Source organism: Aquarana catesbeiana, linkage group LG12 (genome assembly GCF_042186555.1).
Source record: "Aquarana catesbeiana isolate 2022-GZ linkage group LG12, ASM4218655v1, whole genome shotgun sequence".
NCBI lineage: Eukaryota > Metazoa > Chordata > Amphibia > Anura > Ranidae > Aquarana > Aquarana catesbeiana.
The window spans coordinates 4,212,681-4,226,226 of NC_133335.1; the positions used below are offsets into that span (position 1 = coordinate 4,212,681).

A 13,546-nucleotide genomic window follows, 5' to 3' on the forward strand; every position below is an offset into this window, starting at 1 on the left:
TTTTAAACATCGCCTACTGTTGTCTTGTTTTTTAATTTAAAAAAGGTGTATTTTTTTCCCCCAAAATTGTGTTTATTAGACCGCTGCACAAATACGGTGTTACATAAAGTTTTGCAACGAACGCCGTTTTATTCTCTAGGGTGTCTGAAAAAAAATATATGTATAAAGTTTGGGGGTTCCAACTAATTGTTACCAGGTGTAAAAAATAGGCCCGGTCCTTAAGTGGTTAAAAGGTAAATAAGAGATTTGGGGTCTTTTTGACCCCCAGATCTTTTCAAAAAGAGGACCTGTCATCCTTATTTCTATTATTGGGGATGTTTACATTCCTTGTAGGAGGAATAAAAAAAAAAAAAAAAAGGGACAGTGTGAAAAATAAATAAATAATAATAATTAAAAAAAGTAAGTAAAGCGCCCCCCCCCCCCCCCCAATCCCTCCATGCTCGTGCGCAGAAGGGAACGCATACTTGGGTTGCGCACGCATATCTAAACAGTGTTCGTACCACACATGTGCGTCTTTTTGACCCCAGATCTCTCCATAAAGAGGACCTGTCATCCTCATTTCTATTACAAGGAATCATTACATTCCTTGCAACAGAAATAAAAGCGATTTAAAAAAAAATAAGACACTGTAAAAATAAAAAAAAAAAAAATGAGAAAAACAAAATATGTAAAATCCCCCATTCCCTTTGCGCTTGCGCACAGAAGTGAATGCATACACAGGTCACACACACATGTGAGGTATCGTACCTTAGAGCGAGAGCAATAATTCTAGCGCTAGATCTCCTCTGTAAATCTAAACTAGTAACCTGTAAAAAAATGTAAAGTGTCGCCTATGGAGATGTTTAAGTATCATAGTTTGTCAGCATTTCACGAGCGTGCGCAATTCTAAAGCGTGATATGTTGGGTATCTATTCGGTAAAACATCATCTTTTATATTTTACGAAAAAATTGGGTTATGTATTATGTTTTTTTTGCATTAGAATACAATAAAGTGATTTTTTTCCCCCCAAAAAGTGCGTTTGAAAACCGCTATGCAAATACCGTGTCACATAAAAAAAAATTGCAAAACCCACCATTTTATTCTCGAGGGCCTCTGCTTTAAGGAAATATATACTGTTTCTGGGTTCTAACTAATTTATTCTAACAAAAAAATACTGACTTTGGTAAACAAAAATGTGTCAGAAATATGACTGGGAGGTCAAGTGGTTAAGTCCCAGTGACAAATGCAGATGGGGGTGAATCCCCCAGCAGGGTTATAGACAGCAATAAAAACCTGCCAGGGGGGTTTCACCCCCTTATTCTCTACAACCATAACTAAGTTTTACCTTTAAATGAGAATTCTACCATTGCTGTAAATGAACCCACATTGCAAACACATAAAGATATATACTGAACTGCACACACACCACCTCCATGCAGCATCATCCACTGTGGTGGAGCATACAGCTGAGTGTCGCAAGCTCATCATAGACAACCAAAGACTATGTCGCCAGATCGACTGCACACACCCGAATCAGGAAGATGGCATCTGGATCCAACAGGTTTTGAGGGGTGTCCCCTCTTTCTCAGAGCACTAACCATAACGCTTATGGCTTTAAGAAAGAGGGGACACCCCCCCTCAAAACGCGTGAGCCTGTTAGATCCAGAAGCCATCTTCCTGAGACAAGGAGCGTGTGTGCTGTCGCCAGATCGAGCAAACATTCCTTGTCTCAGGAAGATGGCTTTTATATCCAACAGGTTTCAAGGGTTTCCCCCCTCTTTCTTAGAGCCCTAATCTTAGTGCTCTGAGGAAGAGAGGAACCCCCTTGAAACCAGTAAGCCTGTTGGACCCAGACGCCATCTTCCTGAGACAAGGAGTATGTGCACTCGATCTGGCGCCATAATCTTTGATCGTCTGTGATGAGCTTGCGATACTCAGTTGTTGGCGAGTATACATCCATTTTGCTTATCATCAATAAAACGTTTACAAAGGTAATGCGCCCTGCGTAGGCAGCTGCGCCCTCTTCCTTGCTTTTCTACTGCTGCGTGATTGGGGCATCCCCAGCCCTAAGAGGACAGCAGAGAAAATTAGTATGCATAAAAATTTGTATTTCGGATCTTCACGAATGTACGAATTTCCCATTAGTACAAAACTAATCGCACATGTCTACTACTGACCAGCAAATAATTTTTAATATGCTCTGCTAATAATTTTAATGAACCCAATATGCATTGATGTTTTATGTAATAAAATTTCAATTTCATAATATTTACATAAACCATCAACACATGTAGGGTTCATTAAAATTATTAGGAGAGTATATTACAAATTATTTTGCTGGTCAATGGTATACGTATACATGAAGTGGTCAATACTAGATGTCGTATCCCTACATGTTTCACCAACAATGGCTTCTTCAGGGGAATTATACGGACCACCATATTACACCTGAAGAAGCCATTGTTGGCGAAACATGTAAGGATAAGACATCTAGTATTGACAACTTCATATATACGTATACCATTGACCAGCAAAATAATTTGTAATAGGCTCTGCTCAGAATTTCAATGAACCCTACATGTGTTGAAGTTTTATTTAATAAAATGTCCATTTTATAATATGAACGTATTTTTCTTTGTTTTGGGCACCATCATAACCCCCAATCACCCTGTTGTTGCCATTACCAATTTAATAGGGATGAGGTGCCGGACACTTTAGGGTCACTCAACTGTCTTTCCCAGCTACCCGTTTGTAGATTGTAATAGCAGAAATAATAACCTAGAAAACTGAAATCACTGTCACCAACAATAAATGAACTGTAAACAAAGGTCCAAGTTACCTCTTCTAGATTGTGGAGTGACGTGTTGGACACCGCACGGGGGGCAGGGGGCTGAAATGCTTCCGGTCCAGCTGGCGGCTGATGGTTGGGAACATGGATGAAGGGGTTCTGTGGTGGTCTATGCTGTAAGGGGGGAAGGCCGTAAGGAAAACCCTGTCCCATGAGGGGGTTCTGCTGTAGGTTGGCGTAGGCCCAGGAGCCGTCGTGCTGCAGGTATTTCATAGGCGGTGGGGGGGTCATGTGATCGGAAGGAAGGGTGTAGGGGCTGTTGTAGACGTTGGCCATGTGTTGGGGGAAGGCGGGGTTGTTGGTCATGTCCATGTCTCGGGTGTTGTCGGTGAAGGTGGGGAAATGACCGCTGTGGTTGGAGGAAGGGGAGGCGAGCGATGGTGGGCTCCGTGGCTGGACCTGTCTGTACTGTAACAGTCTAGACTGTGGAGGGGGCATCTCCGGGAGGTCTCTGCCATCGCCTTGGTCCTGCTGTGACAACTCCCGCAGAAACTCCTGAAACCTGAGGAAACAGCAACAGGTAATGGGGTGATTAGGACACTTCTCACACAGCACTAGATACACAGCTAATTACAAATATTCTTTCTTCTGTACCCAGTATGAGGGATGGAAAAAGCAGCTGTAATTGATGGGCAGCAGAAACCCGCAACCTTTTCTACCCAATAGTGCAGCGTACGGCAAACTTAAGTTCCTGGACTGGCAGTGATTTGCCGTATTCTTTAATCACCTGCTGACCGCCCTGTAGCACATACATAATTCTGCACTACCGCCTGCAGGGGGCGTGCTGGCTTCTGCTGTGAAGCCGATCTGTGGGTGCCGGGCACTGGATGTCCACTGGCACCCACCAGATCATCGGGAAAGAACACACAGAACAGGAATCTGCCAACAAGGCAGATCTCAGCTCTCAGTAAGGGATAGATTTTGTATTCCTGCAAAGCAGAAACTAGAATCCATTGTCTTCCCTTAGTAAAAGAAGCACACACAGTACACAAACACTGGCTAGGCACACATTTAACCCCTTTGATGTTAACCCCTTTCCCAGCCAGTGTCGTCAGTACAGTGACAGTGCAGATTTTTTAGCACTGATCACCGTATTAGTGTCCACTGGTTCCCACAAAGAGTCAAAGTGTGTCAGTTCGTATCAGATTGTCCGCCGCAATACCGCAGTCTCGCTGATCGCCGACATTACCAGTTTAAATTTATTCTTTTAATTCCATAAATATATCCCATAGTTTGTAGACGATATAACAATTGCGTAAACCGGGGGAAGGCAACGTGGGGCACTCCAGTTGTTGTGGAAATACATTTCCCATGAGGCATTGCAAAGCTGGCAGTTACAAAAACTCCCAGAGGTATGATGGGACTTGTAGTTCTGCAACAGCTGGAGGGCCCCAGGTTGCCTACGCCTGGCGTAAACCAATCCTTATACACTTATTGGGATTTTTGTTTACCAAAAACATGTATGGCATGCATTCTGCTATACATGTTTTTGGTAAACAAAAATCCTAATAAGTGGCCTAAATTTACAAAGAAATTTGTTTACTTTTTTTATTGGATATGTTTTATAGCAAAAAGTAAAAAATAGATTTTTTTTTCCCCAAATTGTCTTTTTTTGTTTATAGCGCTAAATATTAAAAAAACGCAGAGGTGATTAAATATCACCAAAAGAAAACTATTTGTGGGAAAAAAAATTATACAAATTTTATTTGGGTACAATGCCGCACGACAATTGCCAGTTAACCACTTCAATACCGGCTACTTTACCCCCTTCCTGCCCAGGACAAATTTCAGCTTTCAGCTCTGTCACACTTTGAATGACAATTACGCGGTCATACAACACTGTACCCAAACTACATTTTTATCATTTTCTTCCCACAAATAGAGATTTCTTTTGCTGGTATATCATCACCTCTGCGATTTTTATTTTTTTGCGCTATAAATAAAAAAAGAGCGACAATTTTGAAGAAAAAAAAAAACTGGCGTGCACTAATAAGCGGCACTGATGAGAAGCTACTGATAGGCATTACTGAGTGGTATCTGAACAGGATTTACTGATGGGGCACCGATTAGCACTTTTTTGGCCACTGATTGGCACTTTTTTGGGCACTGACAGGCGTTCTTTGTGAGGCACAGGCTGGCAGCTGATGGGCACCTCTGATGGGGGCTGCACTGATAATCAATGTGCCGATTATCAGCGCAGACCCCCCCCCCCCCTGACAGGGAGAGCCGCCAATCAGCTCTCCCTGTCAGCGTGAACCGGGGAAAGACGTTTTACCGGCACTTCCTGGTTCACGTGATGATCAGTTGTGATTGGTCACAGCTGATCACGTGGTAAGAAGCCTCTGTCAGAGGTCTCCATACCACGATCAGACTAACACAGCACCTCAGATCACCGCACTGCGCCGGCTTGTTATCCTGATCACGTCATATGACGTCCGATCAGATAAATAAACCACTTTGCCGCCGTCATATTGCTATATGGCGGGCGGCATGTGGTTAAAAAGTAACACAATGAAATTATAAATATTTTTTTTTTCTTTACATATGGTCACCAGTGCAGTACAGCCCTATCATATAACTGGTGTGGTGCTGATCAGGGACACTAGTGACAATACAAAAAAAATATATTCTTTTATTATGTATTTTTTTTTGTTCTTTTTTTTTATGATTTTTTTTTTTTTACGCACTTTGACCAGAGCAATATAATGCTCCCATAGTAACATTTTACTACTCTGGGGAAGTGATCAGTATTTTTTTTTTTTTTTTTTGTTACACATTATGTTTTGCATATAGCAAGAAAATGTCATTGTTACATGCAAGCATTTTACTGAATAAAAAAGATTGTTTGTTTTTTGTTCCGATTAGCCACAGCTAAGCCGTGATTGGCCCCGTCTGTACCATGTGCTCACTGTGACCAATCACAGCTAGCAACACAATTGTAATCAATGGATGGCTTGAAAGGAAGCCATCCATAGTTAACAATTGTCATGTGACCTGCCGTGATTAGTTAACAACGGTCACATGGTACCGGCAGTGGAACGGTATGGCGAGCAGACATCAGCTGTGTCCAGTGAACGCAACTGGTGACATATTGTGACGCTGTTCGACCCGATCCATGAGGCCAGCCACCGGCTTCATTCGCCCATAGGCCAGGCGGGAACCGGTTAAATCATTGCGGTGAAAAATATTCTTCTCATTTTACAGTTTGGCAAATTCAAATCTCACATGATGCAAAAATATAATCCGTGAAACAAAAGTTCTAAATTTTTTATCTAAAATAATCAAGGTCTTTAGAATGGGTATGTTTACCCCTAAAACTGTATATCTATTATAAAAGTGTGGCCCTCTGTAAATGGAATGGGGCCCCTTGCTGGGTTATCCTAGGATAATTCGGGGTAGTCATGACCTTTTTTTTATTTTTTGTACCTGGAGTAGGTGATCTCTGCCTCTTCCTCTCCCCCGCCGGGTATCTTCCAGTTGGGTCGGACCAGCTGCTGATGGGCGAGGCCCATGGCCTGCATGTGGTGGTGGTGGTGGTGAGGGAATGGCAGGTTGGCTTGGCTCAGAAAGGCGTTGTGTTCATTCCACTGCTGTATCCGAGACTGTTGCTGCCTCAGGGTCTCCAGGGCCACATTGCTGTGTATACGATCTGGAAAAAGCACAGGGGGAGGAAATTAGAACCACGCCTTGTTTGTACGATGGAATGGCAGAATGATAAAGAGAACCTATAGCAGTGATGGTGAACCTTGGCAACCCAGAAGTTTTGGAACTACATTTCCCATGATGCTCAACTACACTGCAGAGTGCATGAGCATTATGGGAAATGTAGTTCCAAAACATCTGGGGTGCCAAGGTTCACCATCACTGACCTATACAGCCTATACATGTGTAATCATTTCCTTGTTGGCTCTGGTAAAACATCACACCACAAAATCAGAAAAAAAAAAATGGTGCTCACCTAATGCTTCGCCAGCTGCCATAGGTTGAGGCGATTCCTCCATGTAGCTGTTGATGTGGGAGGACATCATGGGGTTGTTTTGGGTCATGGAACGAAGAGGGTTATTGACGTCCTGCAGCATGTTAGGAGGCGGCTGTTCAGGGACCATACCGTCCATAGTGGGCGATGGTGGCCGGTGCGGCATGGCGGTGTTGAAGAAGGACTGGCCTGGTTGGAAGGCTGGAGAGAGCTGAGGGGTCTGCTGTGGAGGCTGCTGGATTAAATGGTTGTGTTGGGGGAGGACAGGGGCCTGCGGGGAAGGAGGGGGAGGGATTTGGTTCTGTAGCTCCGATAGGTGGTTCTGCTGCTGCGGGAGGAGATTCTGCTGCTGCTGCTGTAGAGGGAACTGCTGCCTTGGCATCGCAGGCATATGCTGGAAGGGGCGATTGGGCATGGGGTACTGCGGGTGAGGAGGCGTCAGGTGAATGTTGACTGGCCTCTGGTTGGGGTTATCTTTACGATGAAATTTAGGATTGGGGAAACCAAGATTGGCTCGAGACTCGGGGCTCCTGGATTGTGCGTTTGGGTCCAAGTCACCCTAAAAGAGAAATAAAACAAAATGAAATGCTGCCCGGACAGAATCCACTCTGAAGTGCAACAACAATGAGATCCCCATCATTTAAAAACCTCTTATTCGCCCATCAGAGTTAGGCCCCCAAGACGTCACAAATTGATGACGAAACGCGTAGGGAAGGACTACCAGGTGACGTCATATCTCTGACTTGGAGTGAACAGCGGCCATCAGCCTCTCCTTTTTTATAAAACATGTCTGTTAGTACTGTAAGTATTTCTTTTTAAGATTTAAGGCAGTGCTGTTCCACAGTTTTGTTGGAAGTTTCATAGTTAATTCCAAGGGGTTCCAATTTTTTCCTGCCACTGTATGTGTTTTTTTATATTGGGTGTTTACTATACAAAATAAAAAAACGCTCATTATTCTCACCCGACCAAATTATATGCCTGGGTGACCCATCCCTAGTGCAAGTACAAAAACATGGAATGGGACTTTGTATAGACACCCAGAGCCATAAAAAAAAAAAAATTGTAAAAAAATATATTTCTTTATTCAATACAGGATTAAAGCAATGAACTCCAATATAAAAAAAATTAAATCAATACATCAAAGATACATCTCATATCTGGATTCCATCATACAGGGTTGTCTTCAATGATAATTGGTCAATGGGACTGAACCTCAACACGTTTCAACTCTTCATCAGGAGGTAAACAATAAACACCAATGATACATGAAAAGAACGAGTGCGTGTCCACAAAAGCTGCAGGTGGATTTTGGTATAATGCAAGAGATACTAAACCCAGCCACAACACACAGGGAAGATATTAAAGCGGAGTTCCACCCACAAGCGGAATCTCCGCTTATCTGCCCCCCCCCCCTCCCCACCCACTTCCAGATTTGGCGAGGTCCCCCGGAAGTTCAGCCGACCTCCTCCTTCCACCACCGCCGGGCCATACACAAAGCGTAGGGCACTTTGTGCATGCGCAGTATGGAACCGGCCTGTGAAGCCGCAAGGCTTCACTGCCGGTGTCCCTTATAGGCTATGGCGGTGGCTGGGGTGCCGACATAGCTGGATTCCAGGTCAGGCAAGTGTCCTAATATTAAAAGTCAGCAGCTGCAGTATTTGCTGGACCTCCTTCTTAACACCTGGTATATGTGGAAAGATCTGGAAAAGCCCAGCAAAAAGCATCCAAGCGCAACAAAGTGGTCACAGCATCTCTTGCATTTTATCAAAATCCACCTGGAGCTTCTGTGGACACGCACTCCTTTTCATGCATCATTGGTTATTTATTTATTGTTTACCTCCTGATGAAGATCTTTTAGGAGCTGAAACGTGTTGAGGTTCAATACCATTGACCAATTATCAACTTTGTAACTTTGATGTATTGATTGTATTTTTTTATATTGAAGTTGATGGTTTTAATCTGTAATGAATAAAGAAATATATATTTTTTTACGGCTCTGGGTGCCTATAACTCTCCTACAGACAATGCACATGACTGAACTAGTAAACGACACCAATCAGCTTCTCCCTGTATGGATCAGAAAATGGAGAAGCTGATTGGATGTGACTGACAGCACAAGCTTCCATGTGCCAACAGTTACCCCGTATTATAAAAGCTGGCACAGATGAGAACGTTGCATTGTGGGATATCTGTGTTTGACCCCATGGTAGGGTAATGTTCTATACAACCTCACAGACCAGAATCTATTACTCCTGTACATTTACTACCCATGAACGTCTAGCGGCACTGATCATGAGCACTACCCATTTGGCGTCAACATCTGTCAAAAATGCCCGTGAGCATGTCGACGTGTACGTGTGTGTTCACATGCACATAGGTAATAGCCAAATTTTTATGTCTATGAGAGGAAGCAAGAAATAGCCCGTGAAGAGGCACAGAAATCCATCCAGAGTGGCCATGTTGTCTTCTGGCATGCCCTTCCTGACATCCACTTTTTAACTTCTACAGGAAAGCCTATAATAGGCACATGGGATTCAGCCAATGACATCACAGGCACATGTGCTCTGAATGGATGGCATACCTGTATAGTACCTTCAAAGTTCCGTGCTGGGGATCCTGAGCGCATGCGTGGGAGTGACGTCATCGCGGGCCCGACCATACATACAGCCGGAGCCCGTGAACCCGGAGGGAAGACAGGGTGAAAATAAAAGCAGCGGGGAGCTGTGGCAGCACTGCGCCAGAGGGCACCGTGTGCAGGTAAGTCTCCCATACTAGCACATAATGCTGAAGGAGCCCAATTTGTATTTTACTACGGCTTGAACAGTAAACAGAGAAATGTTCTATTACCCCTTTACATTCCAAAGGCTTCTTCTCCGGAGTTCGCAGCTTATTCATTTCAGATGACGGGCTGTTCTCATTTTTACCTGAAGAAACACGGAGAAGGTAAGTAGAAGAAAATCTCAGCATCTTATACAGCAATTCAATCTACAAAGTGGTCTTCCACTGACCCTCTGAACAGTCAGAAGGTGGTGAACTGCCCCCTACCCTGCCACACACTACAGAGGAGACCCCTTTATGTCTTACGGGTACAACTGTGCAAATTCCTCCAACATCAGAGCCGTGTCCCCCAAAATTATAGAGAAGCTCCACTTTTGCTGAAAAAAGACACTCCCCCCGGGGTTATTAGGAAGAGTGCCCCATTGTTGGTGTCAGGGTAAGGAATAGTGCCTCAGAATGGGCATTCGTGGGAAAAATGGTGCCTGTGTCAGTGGGAGCCCCTTTGTTAATATAAGTGGGAGAAAATAGGATTTTTTAAAACAGCTTACCTGTAAAATCCTTTTCTTTCGAAGGACATCACGGGACACAGAGCCACAGTAATTACTGATGGGTTATATAGGTATCACTGGTGATTGGACACTGGCACACCCTATCAGGAAGTTCAACCCCCTATATAATCCCTCCCCCTTGCAGGGATACCTCAGTTTTGTAGCCAAGCAATATAGTGCATTAGAAGAGGGGCGGGACCTCTGTGTCCCGTGATGTCCTTCGAAAGAAAAGGATTTTACAGGTAAGCTGTTTTAAAAAATCCTATTTTCTTTCTCGAACATCACGGGACACAGAGCCTCAGTAATTACTGATGGGATGTCCCAGAGCAATGCTACCTGAGGGGGGGGAACCACGACCAAGTAGGGTGCAATCAGACCTGAGGACCCTGTACTGCTGCCTGCAGCACACTACGCCCAAAGGCGATATCCTCATGCCTTCTCACATCCACCTGATAGAATCTGGTGAATGTATGGACTGAAGACCAGGTTGCGGCCTTGCAGATTTGAGCCATAGAGGCCCGGTGATGCACTGCCCAAGAAGCACCAATAGCCCTTGTGGAATGTGCCCTGATCTGAAACGGAGGAATCTTCTGTTTCAGACCGTAAGCTTGAATGATCAATTGTCGAATCCATTTAGAAATGGTAGCTTTTGACGCTGCCTGTCCTCTATTGGGACCCTCTGGCAGCACAAACAAAACATCCGTCTTGCGGATCTGAGTAGTTGTCCCTAGATAGGCCTTAACTGCTCTTACTACATCCAACGAATGTAGAGATCTCTCTTCCGGAGAACAGGGATCTGGAAAAAAGGAAGGTAGAACAATGTCTTGGTTTAAATGAAAATCAGAAACCACCTTCGGTAAAAAACTAGGATGAGGGCGTAGTACCACTCTATCCTTGTGTATAATCAAATAAGGCTCCTTACAGGAAAGAGCTGCTAATTCTGATACTCTTCTAGCAGAAGAGATGGCCACCAGAAAAATTAATTTCCTTGTCAACAAGACCAAAGGAATCTGACTTATTGGTTCAAAAGGCTGTTTCTGTAACACAGCCAGGACCAAATTCAAGTCCCAGGGGTTTAGGGGCGCTTTAACCGGAGGATTAAGACGCATCACCCCCTGCATAAAGTTTCGGACCAAAGAATGCGAAGCAAGTGGCCGCTGAAATAATACTGATAAAGCAGAGACCTGGCCCTTGATGGTACTCAAGGCCAGCTTCATCTCTAATCCCATCTGTAGAAAATCAAGGATTCTACCTATGACATATTTCCTGGGATGCCAACCTCTGGATTCACACCAGGTTATATAAGCCTTCCAGACTCTATGATAAATCATCCTGGAAGCTGGCTTCCTTGCATTAATCAAGGTAGATATGACAGGACCTGAGAGCCCACAACTCTTCAGAACGTGGGTCTCAATAGCCAAACCGTCAAATTTAGCGTTTGTAAGGCAGGATGGAACACTGGACCTTGAGATAACAGGTCTGGGCGTACCGGTAGGGTCCACGGGGAACCCACCGTCATCCTTACTATTTCTGCATACCAAGTCCTTCTGGGCCAAGCGGGGGCCACCAGAAGTACCGACTTCCTTTCCTGCCTGATCCTGCGAAGGAGTCGTGGTAGTAGCAGAATAGGCGGGAATGCGTAAATCAGTGAGAACCGATGCCACGGAATCACCAACGCATCCGTCCCGCATGCAAGAGGATCTTTTGTCCTTGCCACAAATCTGTCTATCTTTTTGTTGAATCGGGATGCAAAGAGATCTACATCTGGAACCCCCCATCTTTGGCATATGGCCCAAAAGACGTCGGGATGCAGAGACCATTCCCCTGGAAGTAACTGCTGGCGACTTAGATAGTCCGCCTGCCAATTTTCTATTCCCGGGATGAAAACTGCCGATATGCATGGCACATGCTTCTCTGCCCAGACTAAGATCTGGTTCACCTCTTTTTGAGCAGCTCGGCTCCGGGTGCCTCCCTGATGATTGACATAAGCCACTGCTGTGGCATTGTCGGACTGGATCCTGACCGGACAACCCTGTAGCCTGATAGTCCAGGCTTTTAGAGCTAGATGTATCGCCCGGATCTCCAGAATGTTGATGGGTAAGGTCCTCTCTGTCTTGGACCATACCCCTTGGACCGCAGCCTGTTCCAGAACTGCTCCCCAACCTGACAGACTGGCATCTGTTGTTACCACCGTCCAGGTAACCGGTAGAAAGGATTTCCCCTTCTGCAGGTTTTCGGGTATGAGCCACCAATTAAGGCCCTGACGCACCGCATGCGACAGGTGCATCGGAAAGTCTAATGCCTGAACCTTCTTATTCCAGGCCGACAGAATACTGTGTTGCAGCATTCTTGAGTGAAACTGAGCATAGGGAACTGCTTCGAATGAAGACACCATCTTCCCTATTAGCCTCATACAAAGGCGGACTGAGGGACCCTTCTTGGTCCTTACTGTCAGAATCAGCTCTCTCAAAGCAGTGATCTTTGCCTGAGGTAGAAATATTTTCTCCTGGCTTGTATCTATAATCAGACCTAAATACTCCAGTCTTCTTACTGGTTTTAGGAAAGACTTTTCTAAGTTGAGGATCCAACCCAGGTGTTCTAGATACCTGACCGTGGTCCTCAAGTTTCCATTCAAAGAGGCTACCGACCGGTCTATCAAGAGCAGGTCGTCTAGGTATGCTATGACAGCTATACCCTGAGCCCTTAATCTGGCCAGAGGAGGAGCCAAGATCTTTGTGAACACTCGAGGTGCAGTGGCTATCCCGAAAGACAGAGCCACAAACTGGAAATAGCGCCCTCCTACCTCGAAGCGCAGAAACTTCTGATGAGCAGGAAAAATGGGCACATGCAGATATGCATCTCTGATGTCTATTGATGCCAGAAATTCTCCTCCCTGCAGGGTGGGAACTACTGTTCGAATTGATTCCCTGCGGAAGGATTGAATCCTTAGGAATCGGTTCAGATCCCTTAAGTCCAAAATGGGCCTGACATCCCCATTTGGCTTTTGGACCGTAAAAAGGTTGGAATAGAAGCCCAATCCCTGGTCCTTTGCGGGAACTATCATAATGACCTCCTGCGACAAAAATCGCTCTAACGATTCTTCTCTGGGTCTCTGGGAACATTTGATCTGAGGAACCGAGGAGAAGGGAATTCCTGAAACTCCAGCTTGTACCCTAAGGTTACCGTGGAGATTACCCATCTGTCCTGGAAGTCCTCGTGCCAGAGCTCTGAGAACTGTCGCAGTCTTCCCCCCACTCGAGTGAGCGGGGGCGCCCCCTCATGCAGAGGTCTTAGTGTTTTGCCTAGTAGGCTTCTTTCCCCAGGACTTCTTTTGTCCCTGGGGTTGACTCTTGTCTCTGGACCCCAATGGAGGCGGCCGTCGAGACTGCCTGGAGGCTGAAGCCCCCGGTGCTGGG

The 13,546-nt window shown here is 45.1% G+C and overlaps 1 protein-coding gene across 1 annotated transcript in view; it reads right to left on the reverse strand.

Annotated features, from left to right (window-relative positions):
- HELZ (helicase with zinc finger) overlaps positions 1–13,546 on the reverse strand; it is a gene marked incomplete in the record, with an annotated part of 94,877 nt that overhangs the window by 18,633 nt on the left and 62,698 nt on the right. Inside the window, 4 exon segments of the mRNA XM_073607145.1 lie at positions 2,820–3,330; positions 6,255–6,477; positions 6,787–7,363; positions 9,652–9,728. Of these exon segments, the coding sequence (XP_073463246.1) occupies positions 2,820–3,330; positions 6,255–6,477; positions 6,787–7,363; positions 9,652–9,728 (1,388 nt within the window).